Raw genomic sequence first — 18,930 nt, forward strand, 5'->3', positions numbered from 1 at the left:
AAGTGTATTTCACAGTGAAGTTTATTTCACAATTACCAAATAAGTTGCTGTGGGATATACGTGTAAACGCACCTGAAAAAGAGCAAAAATACGAATTACTGCGTTGAGAATAGTAAACCGAAAACCCAGTAAGCAGCAAGAAGCGTCAGAAATTGAGTGTTTGCAATCACAACATTCAGTTGTCCCTATCTCAGGGTCATCATGGTAGTAGAACCTAATGAAGCTTGGGAATTTTAATACCTTTGGTCTCCATCCACGATTGAAGGCCCGATCTGTAAATACATTTGCATTAGGAGGAGGACTCTTGATTCCAGTTACTAGAGAATGGAGCACTGCATCAGAATTAAGTTTTTCCACAGCATTTCTTTTGGAGTAGCAAATACTGATACATCATGCATTAACGTTACAGAAATTTTGACTAGCTGAGGCCCTACCTCACAAGCTGCAAATCCATGAAGGTGTTGCATCACCTACTGCCATATAATCTGAAAAGTAAAAGTTTGTGGTAAGTGCAAAAAAAAAAAAAGTGCACCGGAGTGGAAAAAAAAAAATTCAGAGATCTTGGTGAGGTTATCACGTGGTCAACATTGGAGGATTTCTCATCACATGCAGTAAAAGGGCAGGTCATCTAGACAATGCCTTGCATCATACCTTTCAGGTGCCAGTGCAATGAAGTGTCACACACTGCCATGCCTTGTCTGGAAGAAGGGAGGAGAGAAGAAAATGAGGGCACCCCAAAAATAAAAAAAGAAGGCTGGGAAGGAAAACTGTCAGAGATCTTGGTAAGTTATCACGTAGTCAACATTGGAGGGTTTTCTCATCACAAAAGCAGGAGAGAGCAGCAGACAATGCTGTAAGCCATACCTTGGCAATGCAGACCAGAAGAAATGAAACTCGAACTGAGCATTGCACCATCCTGCACATCTGGAAAAGAAGAAAGAAAAAAAGCTGAAGTGGAGACGAAAACCAAGCCCCAGAATTTTTGGATACAGATAGATTCAGAGATCTTGGTGGGTAGTATCACGTTGTCAATATCGGAGGTTTTTCCATCATGTGCAGAAACAAAAAAAAAAAATAACAGTATCCACACACCTTGCTAGAGGTAGCAGCCTGCAAGCGTTTCTCCATCTTGTGAGCACTTTTTTCGCATTAGGCTGCCTTGGAACACAATTAGGGGGAGGGGAGAATCATTCTCAACAAGCTAATGCAGGTAACTGACTATCAGCCTTCATATGGAGCTGAAAAAAGAAAAGAAACCATGCTTTACAACACAGCGACAGGGAAAGCAAACACAAACTTGATTATGCTATTCAGCACAAACTTTTCTACACCACAGATCAGCAGTAGCAAATAAGTCATCACAAATCAAGGAGCACTTAAATGCATTGGCAAAGAGCTTACCCCACTGAACAGCACAGCAACATTCAAATCATGGTGTGAACTGCATTGCCAGCTGGAATAGAAGGTTCAAAGGAAAATCAATCTTGCATGCCCCAGCACACCACTCGTCAATGCACTGCGTGAAGTTATCAGATAGAGGCGAAAGACCATAAAAGCATGAAGTCGTCAGAGACAATCTGTTGAACTATGCAATCATCATCCATGGAAAATGCCAGAACATTATGCACACCACAAACCTGCAGATTTGGTCATCTGTGCTGTTCACATGGTGGCTTGCCAGGACCACCTGCAAAATAACATACAATGCAAAACTAGTACCAACCCTACAAGTCTTCTGCCAAGCTGTGCCATCACTGTGGCTCAAGAAACAAGACTGCAAAAATTGCTCAAAATGCATGTGTAAGCTAAGCATGTGGGAAGTGCTCGTAGTACCCAGCACTATTAACTGAAGGAGAAAGGCACAAGCCGAATGCTGCCCTCCCAGAACTAACCTTGTGTAGAAAAAGCAGGCAAGCTCATCACACAGCTTTCGAGCAGACTTGCAGTTTTGCAATGCACTGCGTGAAGTTATCAGATAGAGGCGAAAGACCATAAAAGCATGAAGTCGTCAGAGACAATCTGTTGAACTATGCAATCATCATCCATGGAAAATGCCAGAAAATTGTGCACACCACAAACCTGCAGATTTGGTCATCTGTGCTGCTCACATGGTGGCTTGCCAGGACGCTGCTTTGGACCACCTGCAAAATAACAGTGCAGCGTCACTCCACTGCTAATTATGGATAGTGGCGCTGGCTAGTCAGTGAGCGGAAGCGGTTTGGCCGGTTGGGTAAAGATCAAGACCGACTGCTCCCGTCCAGTACAGCAATCCTCGCTGGTGTCGTTTCGCAACTGCAACTGATCAGTGTCGATTTTACCCAGCCGGGTAGGGGGGTGATTTGGCAACGCCTCCGAGGACTTTGCCCACTTTGGCATGACTGCAAGTTTGCTCAATTGTAGGTCAACCTTCACTTGCATGCTCTAATGCCTCCCCACAACATCTAGCCTTAACATGTGCTTAGCATTTTGAGTAGATTGTGCAAAAAGCATCACTATATAATCCTTCGCGTGCCAGAACATTTTCCAAACTTGAGATTCAAGGCACTCACAAGGTGTGGGCTGGTACTTTTTTTTTTTGTTAGTTGTGCGTGGCAGAGCTTTATAAAGGAGCGGTAATACTGTTTGCAACCAGTCTTGTTCTACAAAGGCGACAGCTAGAAAGCTAGCAGAAAAGGTGATTTTCCGGGTGCTGTACTGTTCATACCTGTATTGAAGATGGATATTTCCAACCATTCGGCCCCACTGAATGAAACAAAAAGAAAAAAAACACGTGAGAAAAAAAAAAAAAAAAGACCAATCGGATAACGACAAGTGCCTTTGTTGTCAGACAAACATTTTCCACATGTCTTTCAGCGAGAGAGTTCAATGCATTTCATCAGTTTGATTGCGAACAGTATATTTCTTTTTTAGCGAGAACAAAACGTCGAACTTACTTTGACAGAATCGCGAAGCTCCAATGGGCAAGACGGATAAGCCTGAAAGCAGACAAAGACTTTGAGGTCCCGCGTACGACAAATCCGCTCGCACAGTCACGTTGTCGAAAATCAGAATCGTTATATCTATCACAGTTGTCAGTGAGATTCCCACGAGTTTATCATCACAGAATAAACGCAAGTAATACACGTGTCAGTACGTACGTACCATGCCGTAAAGTTGTCACGGGAACTGCGGGAGAAAAGTAAAACAGCTCAATGTGAGAAAAAACGCCACGAGGCCGATATTCTCGCGGAGTATTCAGTTTGATATCAGTTAGAGCTAATACATTCCAACATCAACGAGATTCAGGAATGATATGCTGTCATCACGAGTACCGGTCAAGCCAAGACGCGGACACGTTTGCTGTTTCAATCCAGCGCAATCGGCGGAATGCTCAACCAATCGACAGTAACCAACGGCTCAGTTCACTCGCAATTTTCCCGATCATATTAGAAAAGGACAAATTTTTTTCGGCCACAACTAGCAAAGTGAGGCAAAGTAATTAAATGATAAAACCACTCAAGGACCGCACTAGATCAGAGTAATCCTTCTTGCGTGCGTAAAATCTTGCATTACGTACTGACGAAGCAGAGCTGCAGCAAATAAACTACCGACACATTTTCACTCGCGAAAAAGCAGCTTACCTCTGCGCGACCATGCAGGATCACGACCACACCCAAACAGCTCGACCAAATGGACGCGCGCTATCGATACCAGGCGTTTTATAACAATCCTTGGATAGGCTAGGATTTTGACCGGCCGCAGTCCAAGCATTAGTCAAAGCCAAACGGGCATGTTGTTTCCGTTCTTATCGTTTGAGCCTTTTTAAAAATAATTACTCGTGCTGCCGAAAATAATTTTAAGAATTTTACTTAAAGCGTAAAAAAATAAGCTTGAGCTTTACATTACCTTTTGTTTATACGTTTTCACTCACATTCGTGAACCTTCGAGAATAAGTGCTTTCAGAATAGAACTCCGGTAGCGCAGATTTTTTTTGAAGTCAGTGTTTAGCCGACTTCAAGAAGACGACGAAGACTTTATTTTCTGCGTTGTAATTACAATCACGTATAAGACGCAAGATAAGCGCATTCGCACTCGCAGGTAGGTGGGTTTATAACAAAAAATAACTAAATATTGACGTAGAGCCTGCCCCTTACACCGTGGCCTGCCCTAGGTCAAAATATAAACGAAATGGCGTGTATTTTGCTTGCGACCTTGGACGTCTGTGCTTGGTTTTGACCGTTTTACATACCAGATACGACGATTTTTCGTTTATCAGTCTTGAAAATAAAAAAATACACATAATTTAAAGCATTACGATGGTTTACGTGCCACCCTGCGGCGTTATTCCAGTGTTTTCGGGTGGGATCCAGAACAGAAAGCTACGTGTCGTTTGTTGGTAGTACCACGTGCCTTGATTCTGACCAATGAGAGAGTGTAACCCTTTTCGATCTGACCAATGGGATGGCGCCACGATGGAAAGCTACTTCTTATACCATGCCTTCAACATAGCTGGTGTCTGTCAGTTACACGGCGTGATTCCAGTTGTGTGTGAGCTGTAGTCAGCACGAATCGACTGTTGCGGGCTTCTGTTGTGACTGCTCATCTGGTGTCGTAGAGACGACCGTACGTATACTAGCGTTCGTCTGCCTTTTAATATCTGAATCGCTTGTGCGAGGGTGTTTTGCCGCTCCAGCACGTATTGCAAATGCCGGCAGGTTGTTCCGATAGATGATGCGCCGGTATCTAGATCCTGTCAATTTATTGCCTGTACGAAGGTCGGAGTACGTGTAATATTTACCCGAGTGGTTTCGCTAAGTGGCACAGTCCTGGTTTCGCAAACCATTCTTCGTATAGTGTCGAGCGTTGGTTTCAAGTGCACGGCTTGCGCTGACGTGGACTTGGATCCAATATTGTTGCCTCCTGTATGTTTTGGTCGTATTTGTAGGCGCTGGAATGGTCTAATGTCTTCTCGGTAGTTTAGCAAGTATTATGACGTGGCAAACTATATGGTCACTGATATCTGTTCTGCCAGCGTGCCAGTATGGGCGTATGGTAAATATGACGTGTACTTCTTGCTTTCGCCCTGCCCGTCATGAGGTGTGCTCCGACTTCCCACGTCCAAGCACAGCACATGACCGCAGGGCCCAGTCGTATGCGATGTTCGTTCTAAGCTCAGGCTCATTCACTCGCTTGCCACGGTGCTTTAGTACGGTTGGCGCAGTACCGCGGCCAGTGGTGACCTTGCGCGTTTTGTGAACCCGTATTGGGAGTACTCTGGTGCTATTGACTACCCTATTCCTCGCAGGTACTTTTCCCAAGATGGCCAAATTTGCGTTGTGCCTAACGGCAGCGCTTTTCGTTGCTGCCGTTGTCTCTGCCAAAAAAGACAGCGATGCAGCGAAGGACAAAGAAAGTGTCGGCACCGTGATCGGCATCGATCTGGGGACGACGTACTCTTGGTAAGTTTTCGAACACTAAGTTGCGGCTGTGGTAACTGTTCAAACAAGTTTCGTTTAGTCCACACGTCGGTATTTTCGCAGCAGTAAATTCCCGAGTCTCGTGCAAGCGAGCCTTCACCGACCCCACTGCGGTCTTTCCTTGTTCATTCCAGTGTCGGTGTGTTCAAGAATGGACGAGTGGAGATCATTGCCAACGACCAGGGCAACCGTATCACACCATCATACGTGGCCTTCACTGCCGAAGGGGAGCGTCTCATTGGTGATGCTGCCAAGAACCAGCTGACTAGCAATCCAGAAAACACCGTGTTCGATGCGAAGCGTCTGATTGGCCGCGACTGGACTGATCCATCTGTCCAGCACGATGTCAAGTACTTCCCATTTACAGTGAAAGAGAAGAATGGCAAGCCTCACATAATGGTAAGTCCTAATGCAGTTGTTTTGCCCCTTTTCTGTTTGTGCGTTCAATTGGGAGCAGTGGGTCTTGCGTCGCACATGGTTTACACTGCCTGTTGCTTCGCAGGTCAAGGCCTCCGGAAAAGATGAGAAGGTGTTTGCCCCCGAAGAAATTTCTGCCATGGTTCTGTCCAAGATGAAGGAAACCGCCGAGGCCTACCTGGGCAAGAAGGTCACTCACGCTGTCGTCACTGTGCCCGCCTACTTCAACGATGCCCAGCGCCAGGCCACGAAGGATGCCGGTACGATTGCTGGCCTCAACGTGATGCGGATCATCAATGAACCCACTGCTGCTGCCATTGCCTATGGCCTCGACAAGAAGGAAGGCGAGAAGAACATCCTAGTCTTCGACCTGGGCGGAGGAACATTTGACGTCTCCCTGCTGACCATTGACAACGGGGTGTTCGAGGTTGTTTCCACAAACGGAGATACCCATCTCGGTTAGTTTCAACTCCTGATTGGATACCAGTGTCCAGCCTTGCCGATTTTTGAAAGGAAGCTCAATTTTCAGTGTTAGGATTAGTGAATGTTGGCTGCCATAGTTCCTCTCGATGAAGTGAATAGCTGGCTATTTTCTAGGAAAGTTGCATGGACTAACAAAAATTGCTTTGGAGGGGCTTTAATATTACTTTAGATTCACTGCGACCATTTCCTTGCTATAGCATTGTCGCTGTGTCCATGCAATTTCTTGTCTTAATTATCCACCCACCCATCCACTTTCTTTTTTTTTTTAACAGGTGGTGAGGACTTCGACCAGCGTGTAATGGAGCACTTCATCAAGCTGTACAAAAAGAAGACTGGCAAGGACGTGCGCAAGGACAACCGTGCCGTGCAGAAACTGCGCCGTGAAGTTGAAAAGGCCAAGCGCACCCTCTCTACTGCCCACCAAGCCAGAATAGAGATCGAGTCCTTCTTCGATGGTGAAGACTTCAGCGAGACGCTGACTCGTGCCAAGTTTGAGGAGCTGAACATGGACCTCTTCCGGTCGACCATGAAGCCAGTCCAGAAGGTACTTGAGGATGGAGACCTCAAGAAAAGCGACGTCGATGAAATCGTCCTTGTTGGCGGCTCTACTAGGATCCCCAAGGTCCAGCAGCTGGTGAAGGAGTTCTTCAATGGCAAGGAGCCGACTCGAGGCATCAACCCCGACGAAGCCGTTGCCTATGGTGCTGCTGTGCAGGCTGGCGTCCTTGGGGGAGAGGAAGACACTGGTGACCTTGTGCTCCTGGACGTAAACCCCTTGACCCTGGGCATTGAGACCGTTGGTGGCGTCATGACCAAGCTCATTCCACGCAACACTGTCATTCCCACCAAGAAGTCCCAGATCTTCTCCACGGCATCCGACGACCAGTCAACAGTCACCATCCAGGTGTACGAAGGAGAGCGTCCCATGACCAAGGACAACCACCAGCTGGGTAGGTTTGACCTCACTGGAATTCCCCCTGCGCCACGCGGTGTGCCTCAGATCGAGGTCACTTTTGAGATCGACGTGAACGGAATTCTGAAGGTCAGTGCTGAGGACAAGGGTACCGGAAACAAGCAGAAGATTGTCATCAGCAACGACCAGAACAGGCTCACCCCAGAGGACATCGAAAGGATGGTGAAGGATGCCGAGAAGTTTGCCGATGAGGACAAGAAAGTCAAGGAGAAGGTGGAGGCACGTAACGAGCTGGAGTCCTATGCCTACTCCCTGAAGAACCAGGTGGAAGACAAGGAAAAGCTTGGTGCGAAGCTGGACGACGCCGAGAAGACAAAGATCAAGGAGGCTGTGGACGAGTCGATCAAATGGCTGGAGCAGAATGCTGACGCAGACGCTGACCAGCTCAAGGCTCAGAAGAAGTCTCTCGAAGAGATTGTTCAGCCCATCGTGGCCAAGCTCTACTCGGGTGGCACCCCACCACCACCGACGGACAAGGACGACTCGACAAAGGATGAACTGTAGGAAGCTCTCTTAGGACTTCCAGAGGGTGGATGGCAACACTCATTGCTCATCTGTTAACGATCACAAGCCTCATCATATGGCCAATGCACTGTTTCAGTTCCCACCTACCCTTTGGCTGGTTTTGTGTTCTCCAACCTGTTGTCTGCCATCCTCATTCTGTGTACAAACTCAACTTGTAACTTAAGTTATGTTTGAAGGGATTTTTTTTACGTGGGTTGTCAAATAAATGCTTGTACATACACTGAAGTCTTTCTTTAGACAAAACAGGTCAATCAGCTTAGGCGGTGCAGGTGTGGCGAATGCCAGCTGTAGGCAAGCCATCGGCAACTGCCAGAGCCTAATGCACCTGTTCAGTCTTGCAGGGTCTCGCAGCCCCAAGCAGGTGTGGCCTGAAATGACTTCCACAAAGAAACTGTTCCAACAGGCTTTGCTGCATTAAAGTGTAGGGTGAACAAGTAGTAGGAATAGCTGTGCTGCTGTTCTTGAGCAGTAGGGCAATGTGGCCCCACAGGTCTAAGGCAGTGCTTTATTAATGCCAGCTGTAAAAATTTTCACCCCCATTAACATTGCTGCAGCCACTGTGTGCAACCCTGGCACCAACTGCACATGTGAAATTTTGTAGCTGGAAGCTTTAGTCTACTGATGCTGGCCAGTGTAAGTAATGCAATTTTACTTATTGTGCAATATTCAAAGACAAAGTGACATGAGAAAATACAGGTTGACAAGCAACAAAGGTATTTTATTTTTCTGGTATAAAACTATTTCATGCGATTCCTCCTCGGACCCTTGTTGCAATGAGCCCTTGCACTGAGTAACCTGTATGAAGTAATTTACATAAAAAACATTCAACACAGCTGAAGGCTTCAGCAGAATACATTTAAAATAGCAAAGGCAAGCAATCTGAGTATATTTGGACATAAGTTCGGGAAAACAGTACAGCCCACTAGCTAAGCCTTGAAAGCAGGGCAGTTAATACAGCTATGTATCACAGCAGTGGGATTTCTCACGGATCTACTAAATGGGTCAATCTACTGCCTATGCTCTACAGGTCTTTTCCAAACAACCAGAACAACCAAACAAAGAAGCCCAAGATGGTCGACCACAGTCCCTTCACACGCTTCAGAGCCCCTGAAAGCTCGGGGTCTTCATTCATGTAGTCAACGATGATGCTCATTTTGAGGTCCTCTTGCCAATACTTGGCCTTTCCATCTTCCAGCTGCAGAAGGCACACCTTCATAATCTGCACAAACAGGATACAGCACCTTGAGAATTTGAAAAGTACATGCCACATTTAAAAACAACCGTTTGCCCCTTCAAGCAGGCAAAAGCTGTCCTGAAGCATCAAGGGAACCACTGGGGCATTGGAGCACGCAACAGACAAGTCACATAATAAATTGAGATGCACTTTTTACAGCAGGACTTTATAACGTGCAGTACCAGATTGCAAAACAGCTGCCGCGAATGTGAAAAGAGTCACTGATCCCAAGCAGTATCGTCAAAAAACAAGCCTACACTTCAGACGGATGGGGTCGCTTTCACCGTCCATCCACAGCGTTTACACGAACCCATTTGTTTAGTTTCCTATGTCTCCTTGTCCTCGCCTCCAAATCGGTGAGCCTCTAAACAGGCTGCTTAGTGCTTGCGTGATTATCTGAAAGTTGTGCAGGGTGCTGCCTGGATCAGAGAACAAACTAGAGTAGAAGATATCATAGTTCAAATAAAGAAAAAGAAGTAGACTTGGGCTGGCTACGTAGCAAGACGAACCGAAAACCGGTGGACAATTAGGGTAACAGAGTGGATACCAAGAGATGGGTCTAGAAGAAGGGGAAGGCCATTAAGCAGCTGGAGGGATGAAATAAAGAAGTTCGGGGGTAAACTGTGGACTCGAGCTGCGCACGACAGGAGTGGTTGGAGGTCAATGGGAGAGGCCTTCATCCTGCAGTGGACCTGAGTAGGCTGATGATGATGTGTGGGGTGCTTATGAAAATGTTTGATTTAACCAGCTCGTGTGACTGCCCCAGTGGCTTCCCTATGCAAACAGTTAACAAAAACACTACTGCGCATTGCCTGTTAAAAGGTTGCCAAAAAACGACACAGACCAGCAGAGCAACGCTATTTTCATATATTGTTCTTTCCTTTTTTTTTCTCTCTATTTCTGCCACAAAACATGCAGTTGCAGTAATTTACGCCCGTAATGATTTTGTGTCTTGGCATGTTGGCCACAAAACATTCACACTATAATGCTCCAAAATGGCAATAACTCGGGACCCTACTTTGCCTCAATGTTCTTTTCACCACAAGTCTTTGATGCTTACTTTGTGTAGGGTTTCCACTTGACCCGAGAGCAGTGGCATACTAGAGTGTGCTTAAACACTGTCCCCTCTCATGCTTTTTCATTTTTTTCGTTGATAGTATTGTTGTGCTTCACTTGGTAATTTATAAGCGCACAGCTATTCACATCACCTGGCCTGGCACCCTCTCACCTCACTGCCCGATGCCCACTCCTGTGACAGCCCTCCAGCCTCCTGTTTCAATTCTGCCCCACTCTGTCTTTCAAGGGGGACACGGCATTGGCGATGTCAAATTGTTTTTATACCCACCTCCAGCTGCATTTTTGTGAAGATGGATGAAAAGCTCCAGCATCACAGCAAACCCCACGTGTCACTAGTTGCATTTTCATGTTCTGAAATTTATGTTTGGTGCTACTGTGTTACACAGCCAAACCAACTTGTAACAATGTCATAATGCAAAGAAAAAAAAACCATGATGATTACTATACTCCCTAATGCGAAATTTGCGCGCAGTGCGAACAGCAGTCTTCTCGGTCATGGCACATATCGGCCACGTCTCAGTAAGTTATCACAGTATCAGTGAATGCATGGCGGCGCGCGCTACTCTGCCGTTATCTCGCAGCGCGTCACCGCCGGCAAGCATGTTGTTGTAAATCAGGTTTGAACCTCTCACGCAAATGTCACGTGGATGACCCACAAACAGAGGAGGAGCGTCTGGCGAAAGTGTGAGGTGGAGGCAGCGAGACATACTGAGCCATGGTTGCGCACTGGGAGATAACGCCTTAGCAGCGCGTGCTGCCCTCCCCCTCACACTTTTGCCAGACGCTGCTCCCCGTCTTCTTTCTGCTGGGGTGGCACGTTTGCTCGCTCGATTACGTGGACAGCTTCGCCGCCGCCACCGTGAAACCCCTGAGCCAGGCACCAAAGCACCGCGCGCTAATATATTCAGCAGACTCAATTATTGTTTCAACCGGTCGAGTAACTAGACTGTTATCGACGCAAGAGGTAACAATGCAAGTTATATTAATTCCCTCAAACTAGGAGTTTTATCATTCATAGCATTGATAGCTGGGTGAATTGCTGCAAGATCATTTTGTAACTACAGTGAGAAACAGGATATCAGTAAAAGATGAAACATGCTCTGTTCCACTAATTTCTTGTTTTCTTTTTTTAACTGCAGTCTTCACTACACCGCTGAAAGAAATCCAGTCTATTAGTTTTGCCTCCTTTACACACAGCCAGTTCTGGTTCTCTGAAGGTGCATTTGCACTCACAGTATCCTCCAAACTAATTTTATAAAAGAGAAGCCAGTTTCCATGAGGCAGGAGAATGACGTAATTGACAGTAACTTTCACAGTTAGCGCAAATTTTTGCTTTTCTTTTCATTGCAGTTGGCTCATCCCAGCCAGATTTAATTTTTATGACAAATAACACAAACTGGCAATATTCTGACAGGTAAATGGCTTACTTCACCATGGCAATACCAGGCAAAGCTTACACAAGGTTGTCCATTGTTTCGTCCAATATACTGAGCTCTCAATAGTATTGTTATGTTGGTAATATCATGATGGTTTCCACAAACAGATAATTAGAAACGTACAGTAATCCCTCGTTATAACGCAATCGCTTTACTCGAAATATCGCTTTATTCGAAATTTTTCCAGGTCCCAACCCAAACGCATGCACTTTAGGCTGCATTACTCGAAGCGCATGAAGAGCTTGACCCGCTTAGAGCGAAGTGCGAGCAGAGGCATGGCCGAGCGGCGGCGACCCAGCGGCGAGTCAGGCTGCCAACATGGCAGGTCAACGCAAGCTGGTCTTTCCCCGGCGATTTTCTCGAGCCGGTCATGCTCGATTCACGCCATCCGACTTTAGACAAACAGTCCGAATGCGTGGTAGGGTCATTGAATTTTGTTCCTAGACATTGATCAATGGCGTCAACGCGACACTGTGCGAACGCCAACACTCGAACCGTAGAATTAGCAGTGTCGTCGACAATGGGGCGCCGAAAAACTCTTGTTTTGCAAACTTCACTGCTGCACACCTCGGGAAAAAATTTCCCGGAGATCATGCAAAGCCCCTAGTGCAAAACCGGTCAGTTTTCATGATTGCGCTGGGCACCCAAAATGAGCGGTTAATCGTTTTTTGAGCGCAACAAACGCAACCTCAGACTCGAGCCACGGCGTTTGCGGCACTTTCCAGCGCGAAATTCGCGTTGCGTTCCGTGACGCCCCTGTAAATTGGCCACACCCACTGCCACTTTTATGGGCGGCGACCACAGCCTCATGCAATGCTTGGTCAAGTTAGAGCAGGGGTTGCTCGCGCCCGGCAAGAACTTGAAACAGCCAAAGCTCATTGCCTTTTTTGCACCTGAATAAAGCTTTGCTTCACTGAATACATTGTGTTTTGATTCCTTGCAGTTGTGGGGCAATTAAAGCTCAACTGCTTTAGCTTTTTTCGAGTGGTCACTTATATCGAAATACCGCTCCCGCTGACTTCGTTAAAACCAGGGATTACTGTAATATGAATACCTACAGCAGTCATTTTCTCGCCTACCCACAGCTTCCTCCTGCATTTTTTTTTTCTCTTTCTTTCTAAATAAACAGCACAGGGCTTTGCAAGACAACAATTGAATTTAGCATGCTCAGAAGTTTGTAGAATGCGCGTCCCGAATTCTCTATAAAATCCCACTGTCTTACAATAAGTGTTATATGAGTCAGACCGAGTGTTGCATTAATGATCGCCTGAGTCAACACTCCAAGTTGCTAAAAGGTTCTCCTGATAGCCACCTTGCTGCATACTGCCATAGATGTGGTTGCTCTCTGATGTTTGAAAGAAGCCAGATCATAGGTTGCTATCAAGACCAAAGGGCAAGCAAGGTTCAAGAAGCTTTTTATAAACGTACATACTGCGAGGATGATTGTGGTAGTGTGCCCAAGGTCTCACTGCACCAAGAAGAGATTACATATTTTGCATGTTGTTACATGTCTTCTGCCTTTCCCCTGTTGTGTGTTTTAGGATTATTTCTGCAGCCCCTTTCACCCTCTTCTCTTCTTTCTAGTTGTGTAGAGTTTGCCTCGCTTGTATAAAGCCAGTGTTGGATGAAATAAAGACATGGTTGCTAGTGCAAGTGCTTGTCTCTTCCCTCTTGAAGGCCAACTGCACTTAAAATTTTTCTTTGCCCAAATTTGATTCACATAAGTTGTTTAAGCTCTAAAAAACACAATGGTGATGTCCTAAGCCCGGCACCCTCATAGCACAATAACTGCAAGAGTTCAAAGTATCTGTAGCAGACGTTTGCACCTGGCGGAGAGTCGCCAAAACAAGTTATGAGTGGCCTGTGACGGAGAAGAGGAACCCATCCCATGGAGCTTGCGCTTCTCCAGCGACTTGCACAGCACACTGCTGTCCACAGGGATGCGTTTGCCAAGTGTTTCTCTGCTACACTGCCCCACTGTACCGCCTCCGACATCACATGTTTTAAAACTAACCACATAGGCAGCAATATCCACAATTTTTCAATGCAATAAAAGAGGTTACAAGTTCACAAACTATAGACGCACTTGCGATGCTTCTGTAGTTAGCAAAACATTTTTTATTTGAATATATATTTTTAGTCAATAAAATAGCATGAAACACGCACTTGCCTGTACATTTATCATTCCCATTTCATCTGTCTCAGAAAAAAAGATCCTTTATAAATCCTTGACAACCTGTACTTTCACGTGCAATATTTGCTGTATTAGGGCTGGTCCAACGCCACCTCCACACCTTAGACATCTCCAAAATTTTGACGATCTAACTTGAGTTGTTCTACGCGCCGGTATAAACATTTGTACTACTTTTTCCTCACTCACCAAGCGAACCAAAACCAGCCTTGCTTGTGGTAACAAATATATTTGCGCAAAGATCGGTCGTCATCTTCGCAAGGTGCGAAAGTTGGCAAAACTGTTCCTCTCCTAAATGATGAACTACATTATTTTTTCTATCGCGAAATAAAGTATTTACTTTTGTAGAGCGATAGATATAGTTTACCTGAAAGTAAAATGTTATCAACTGCACATATCCCTGGTGAAAATGGCAAACCGCGGTAGATAGGTGACTTTTTTCCCGTTTTAGTGCATCATCTAGCTTTGGAAGCCAACATGTGGTTCTAAACAGATTTTACAATACGATCTTGGATGTGCAGTGAAGTGAAAGTTACTGAACAAATATTCACAAATCTGTCTGCATGTAAAAACACAGCAAAAACAGTCTGTGACTGATAGCCGCCCATGCCACGCAGTTTGTCCCCATTAATAAACAAACAAACAAAAAAGTAAGATGATAGCCAAAGAGTCGGCTAACCAAAGCTGCTTTTCAAAATCATACGCAGACAGCTTTGTAAATCGGGACCTGCTTTTTTACCCGCAATGGCAAGAATTGCCACTACGGCAGGTATTCTGATGCAGAAATGACTGCCGACAGTCTACTTTATTTCGGTTGATGGCAATATGACGTTGGAATTGCGCCTAACTCCATTAGCCTCGGCAAAATATTGGTGGAACTTCTGTGGAAATAACAGTGCGGAACACGACGCTACCATGCACATGTTGAGGCTTCTGCGAGCGGCTGCTAGCACTTGCATGCCCGCTTCTCTTCCAGCACCTACGTTACGTCCGGGTGCCGATAATAACCGTTTTTTTTTTTCTTTTTTTTTTTTCCAGTTGCGGTTACGAAAACTTCAATCTTTGTGAGCCATTTTCGTCTCCCGTGTTCATGTTTAAAACACGGTGTTTTACAGTTCACAGTATTTTTAGGTGTACTTATTTACTATTAGATGACATTATTTTTACATTGGCAAAAATTTGAGTGGAGTTGGCCTTGAAGCCCTGTCCGTTACATTGTTTTCATTCCTTCTAGCATAAAGATGCAAAGAGCCAATGCTCTTGGTAGCTTCATTCCTTTAGAGTGCTCTTAATTTCAGTTCAGTAGATTTGTGTACACTTATGGCAAAATTATGGGGCAGCAACCCCCCTTATACTTCCCCTGTTACACTAAGTGCTGATTAGTAGATATTCCCACTACCGGTATGCCTGACTCTGCCATCTGTAGTAGGCACTAGTATGCCGCAGAGTGTGCTTGCCCCTTATGAAACATGTTTCTCATTACTGCCTTTAGTTGTTGACACATGGTTGAAATCTCGCTCAAATACCCGTCCCACTACAAGTTTCAAAACTTGGCAGCAAGAAACATCTATGACTTGAATGGAGCACGGTGTAAGCAGTCACACCAAAAACAAGTTTCTACAAAGTAAGATGCGTGGACCCCAACCCTGACGGCACAGTGCATCAAGAATTTGTCTGAGACACAGAACTACACCCACACTACACTGCCTCTGACTCTGAACTTTTTTGCTCCAATTTGAAACAATGTCAGGGAATTTGCACAGGCTAAAGTAATAACTATTGTTGCTGCCGTCAGGGAATTTGCACAGGCTAAAGTAATAACTATTGTTGCTGCCGTTCTTTTTGTAGTGGCATTTATAAGGGAGGTTCCCGTTTGAACCCATTCCCATTTCAACTTTCCCGCTTGTTCCCTCCCATTTCAACCCAGCGCAAAACGGCCTTCCTGTTTCGCCCTTCTCGTTTGTTCCCTCCCACTTCAACCCGGTACGGAACGCTGTTCCCGTTTCGTATTTACCATTTAGTCCCTTCCTGGAATAACGTACCCAGTTCGACTGGGTTACTCGGACCGAGGCGGGCAATTTTTCAAATTAAACTTGCGTCCGACTGTACTTTCACCCAACATTTTGAGCTGCGTCCGACGTAGCCCGAAGTAAAAAAATACACTTACGTCCAACGTAACCTGAAAATTAAATTGGAGTTACGTCAGATGTATTTCACAGTAAAAAAAAAGTTACGGCTGGCGGAACCAAAGTACAGACACACGGCGTTAATCTACATAACCTTATGGCAGTAGTTCGTTTTACTATACGTGGCGTCAATTAACAAAACAACAGGTAGGGTGCTGCGTTATGTCTGATTTGGTGAGTTACAGCTGAAAGTGCACCCAATTCCGTTTGCTTCCACGTTGGACGAGCGGTCTGGAACGTGTTGCTCGCATTTGTACTCCGGCAGCGGTGTGGGTTTGAGTCCCGACGGTTGCATAGGTGTTTCAAGGTATTGAATTATTTTATATACGAATGCACATGCGCTTCTTTGCATATGCAACACCGAAAAGAGAAGGAAAATACGGGAATTAACAAAATAGAACCTCTTCCCGCGAGCGCTGTGCCAGTTTGTAGCCCTCGTATCGTGGCGGGAACAAAGTTGGGTCTTTTACCAAATGCAATCAATAATTTATTAGGGGTAGTAAAGGGCTCCTGTTTTATTTCTACGCTGTAAAATATCTTGCGAAATTTAATTACCAAATCTAACAAACTAATAAGCAATCTAACTAATAAGCATATTTTATGAAAGCGGTAACTAGTATGGGCCGAGCCAGTGGATTTACAATCCATTTTAATTTGGGGCTAACGGTCACTATATATGTGCTGTATGTCTGTAAAAGGAGGGGGCATTGAAGTTTAAAGATAAAATTATCTCTGGGAAGAAATGGTTGGCACACATTTTTCATCCAGGTCGGCGTTAAGAACACCTCAAGCTTTATGCTTTTTGGTGTACTTTTTACGGATAATCCTAAGGTGGGCATGCAGTACGTGGAAAAGTAAATATACTGCATAACATTTAGGTAGACATCCATCTAACACATCAAACTTGAGACATTTTCTCTGAACTGCCAAAACAGACATGCATCATTGCACGCAGTTTCGTCAAATGGCACTTTCAGTAGTTTCATTTACACTCGGGTCCCCGCTTCTTGATTATAAAAACAAAACGCGCAACGGACGGGATTTGAACCCACATCGATGCAGGACGTTCCGTTGACAAGTTCTTTGTCAGCGAAATCTTCCCGGCCCTGACTGGTTAGATTGCCGTAGTTGTCGCTAGGAGCTCCCGTACTGGAAAAAAAGCCTTTCGAGAGCATAATTTTGTTTCAGCGCGATTGTTTCTTTTCTGAGAAGGGCCATAAATGACCAAACAAACTTTTGATTCCGTAAAGAAGCCAAACGAACGAAAAATGCGAAAGCATTTCCTTCATTAAAAAGCTTCAAGAGAGCAGCATCGGCCTCAGGCGTTCGCACTTTTATCGGCCGGAAATATCGGCCGTATGCGTAATTACAGAAAATTGCTGCATGGAGGTTTTTACAGTATTGCACGGCACCCGTTCCTTGAATGCATATTTTGGGGAACACTAAATAACGGTAACGCATATTTCTGGAAAATCGAATGGGTTGAAACGATACGAGTTCAAATGGGAAGAGCTTTTTGGCAGTGGGCTGAACCGGAAGGGCGTTTTGGGAACGGGTTGAAACAGGAAGCGCCTAAACAGGAAGGGCATTTCAGGAACGGGCGCACACGTACGGGTCAAGCGGGAAGGGCGTTTTCGGAGTGGGTTCAAACAGTGCGAGTTCAACCAGGAATGGGTTGTTTCGGGCTACACCCATTTATAAATGCAACGGCATTATGTGCCCTACGAGGCGAAAAACCTGCTGTTGTGAGCAGCAGACAGCCCCAAAATTCCATGTGCCTTAAACTAAGAAAAAAAAAATTCAGCTATGGGAATTGATCCCGGGGACACACGGTGACAGGCAAGTGACAAAACCACTGCTCTACAGCTACTTTCTTTTCTTTATTACGACTCTACACCTATGCCATACGAAAGAGAACTTTTGAGGTACAATGAAATTTGCTTAGGTGCTTGGAAAGTGAAAACATGGCTTTCCCTGACGATACTTTATTGTCACATGGCATCTATGCCATGCTGGTTTTGTGAAACTACGATTACACAGACCCATAGCTTCTTATGGTATTCTGAATGGTTTTTAGACTGGCCAGGGAGGCATTGGTCAGAGAAGATGACAGCTTCCATTAGAGGCTTACGGCCGATTCACGAATTCAGGCTACCACCATGTTTTTGCATTCACACCATATAAGCAGACTTAAGCTTAAAAGCGCCAAGTAACTTTTCTTCTTCACTAAGTCACTGCTTAACTCTTTCGTTACCGTGGGAAATTGACCAATTTTGAAGGGTCTAACAAAACAATCTTTTGTGCCATACATATTGGTTAGGTACACATTGCAGTTACATAAAATGCAGATTATTCCACGCGCTTTCCAACGACACCAGTTTTAATAATATTTTCATAAGTAATGATTGCGAAAAAAATTATCAAATTCGAAATTTTTGTCCAAGCGTCGAAGAAAATAAGAATAAAGTAAGTTGTGTATAATAAACCACCGGTAGTAGAAAAAATTTAGAATATACATTTTGTAGGTAGACATTTCAAAAAGCCGTCCTAGAAAAAAAATTGAGTTGCGCAGTACAATTTGTCAGATATAAAAGAAAATGTTAGCCCATGTGGTGCCCATGCCATGTGGTGAAGCCCAACTTCTATTTCAAGTTTTGTTATTTTGGATAGTTCTCTAGAAGAAATCTGGTGGTTTCACATTATTAAAGGCCCAAATTAGCCTCCACGTGATGTAAAAACACCTTGCAATGATTATGACCGGCACAATATTGAAGGCAAGCAAGCGATGTGAAAAAATCCGCTTGGAGTTGAGAACCAAACTCTTTGGTGGATGCTTGTTGACGTTCTTATGATCACTTATCAGTCAGAACTTTCATTTGCAGTTAATTATCATGTTCCGACTCCCTATGGTAGCCCGGCTTGCAGGAATAAGGTACGATGCGCTATAATTAT

The 18,930-nt window shown here is 45.0% G+C and overlaps 3 protein-coding genes and 2 non-coding genes across 12 annotated transcripts in view; 1 reads left to right on the plus strand and 4 right to left on the minus strand.

The window, feature by feature from the left end:
* Positions 1–3: 3 nt before the first annotated feature.
* LOC144151599 (uncharacterized) lies at positions 4–3,814 on the minus strand. 5 transcript variants are annotated; one of them, XM_077682727.1, is made up of 13 exons: positions 3,621–3,765; positions 3,142–3,165; positions 2,934–2,975; positions 2,705–2,742; positions 1,893–2,141; positions 1,638–1,687; positions 1,402–1,453; positions 1,093–1,238; positions 865–924; positions 652–693; positions 435–485; positions 241–272; positions 4–72 (listed from the first exon to the last, which is right to left on the minus strand). In XM_077682727.1, the coding sequence occupies exons 1-5, from the start codon at positions 3,748–3,750 to the stop codon at positions 2,028–2,030; spliced, it is 348 nt and encodes a 115-aa protein (XP_077538853.1). In that variant the 5' UTR covers positions 3,751–3,765; the 3' UTR covers positions 4–72; positions 241–272; positions 435–485; positions 652–693; positions 865–924; positions 1,093–1,238; positions 1,402–1,453; positions 1,638–1,687; positions 1,893–2,027. The 5 variants fall into 5 exon arrangements, with proteins under 5 accessions (XP_077538853.1, XP_077538865.1, XP_077538859.1 ...); XM_077682739.1 differs by having other exon boundaries at positions 652–698; positions 3,621–3,741; XM_077682733.1 differs by lacking the exon at positions 2,705–2,742 and having other exon boundaries at positions 652–698; positions 3,621–3,814.
* On the minus strand, positions 1,522–1,605 carry LOC144156410 (small nucleolar RNA snR60/Z15/Z230/Z193/J17). The gene has a single exon (XR_013319779.1). It is a non-coding gene; the product is annotated as a small nucleolar RNA snR60/Z15/Z230/Z193/J17 (small nucleolar RNA).
* LOC144156411 (small nucleolar RNA snR60/Z15/Z230/Z193/J17) lies at positions 1,964–2,047 on the minus strand. Its single transcript, XR_013319780.1, has one exon. It is a non-coding gene; the product is annotated as a small nucleolar RNA snR60/Z15/Z230/Z193/J17 (small nucleolar RNA).
* Positions 3,815–3,954: 140 nt separating the features above from the next.
* Positions 3,955–8,074, plus strand: Hsc70-3 (heat shock protein 70 cognate 3). Of its 2 annotated transcripts, none has more exons than XM_077682675.1 (5): positions 3,955–4,077; positions 5,285–5,438; positions 5,591–5,855; positions 5,959–6,331; positions 6,629–8,074. In XM_077682675.1, exons 2-5 carry the CDS (start codon positions 5,299–5,301, stop codon positions 7,831–7,833), a joined length of 1,983 nt encoding a protein of 660 aa, XP_077538801.1. In that variant the 5' UTR covers positions 3,955–4,077; positions 5,285–5,298; the 3' UTR covers positions 7,834–8,074. The 2 variants fall into 2 exon arrangements, with proteins under 2 accessions (XP_077538801.1, XP_077538794.1); XM_077682668.1 differs by lacking the exon at positions 3,955–4,077 and adding an exon at positions 4,455–4,602.
* Positions 8,075–8,545: 471 nt separating this feature from the next.
* LOC144151548 (guanylate-binding protein 6-like) overlaps positions 8,546–18,930 on the minus strand; it is a 76,830-nt gene continuing 66,445 nt past the window's right edge. For 2 of the 3 annotated variants that reach the window (XM_077682649.1, XM_077682655.1), the window contains exon 22: positions 8,546–9,073. In XM_077682649.1, the coding sequence (XP_077538775.1) occupies positions 8,876–9,073 (198 nt within the window). In that variant the 3' untranslated portion in view covers positions 8,546–8,875. The remainder of the gene's footprint in view (positions 9,074–18,930) is intronic. The other variant, XR_013318899.1, reaches the window with a different exon arrangement.

This window comes from Haemaphysalis longicornis, unplaced genomic scaffold, assembly GCF_048455015.1.
Source record: "Haemaphysalis longicornis isolate Haplotype H1 unplaced genomic scaffold, Haemaphysalis longicornis Haplotype H1 scaffold_1, whole genome shotgun sequence".
NCBI classification, from domain to species: Eukaryota; Metazoa; Arthropoda; class Arachnida; order Ixodida; family Ixodidae; genus Haemaphysalis; species Haemaphysalis longicornis.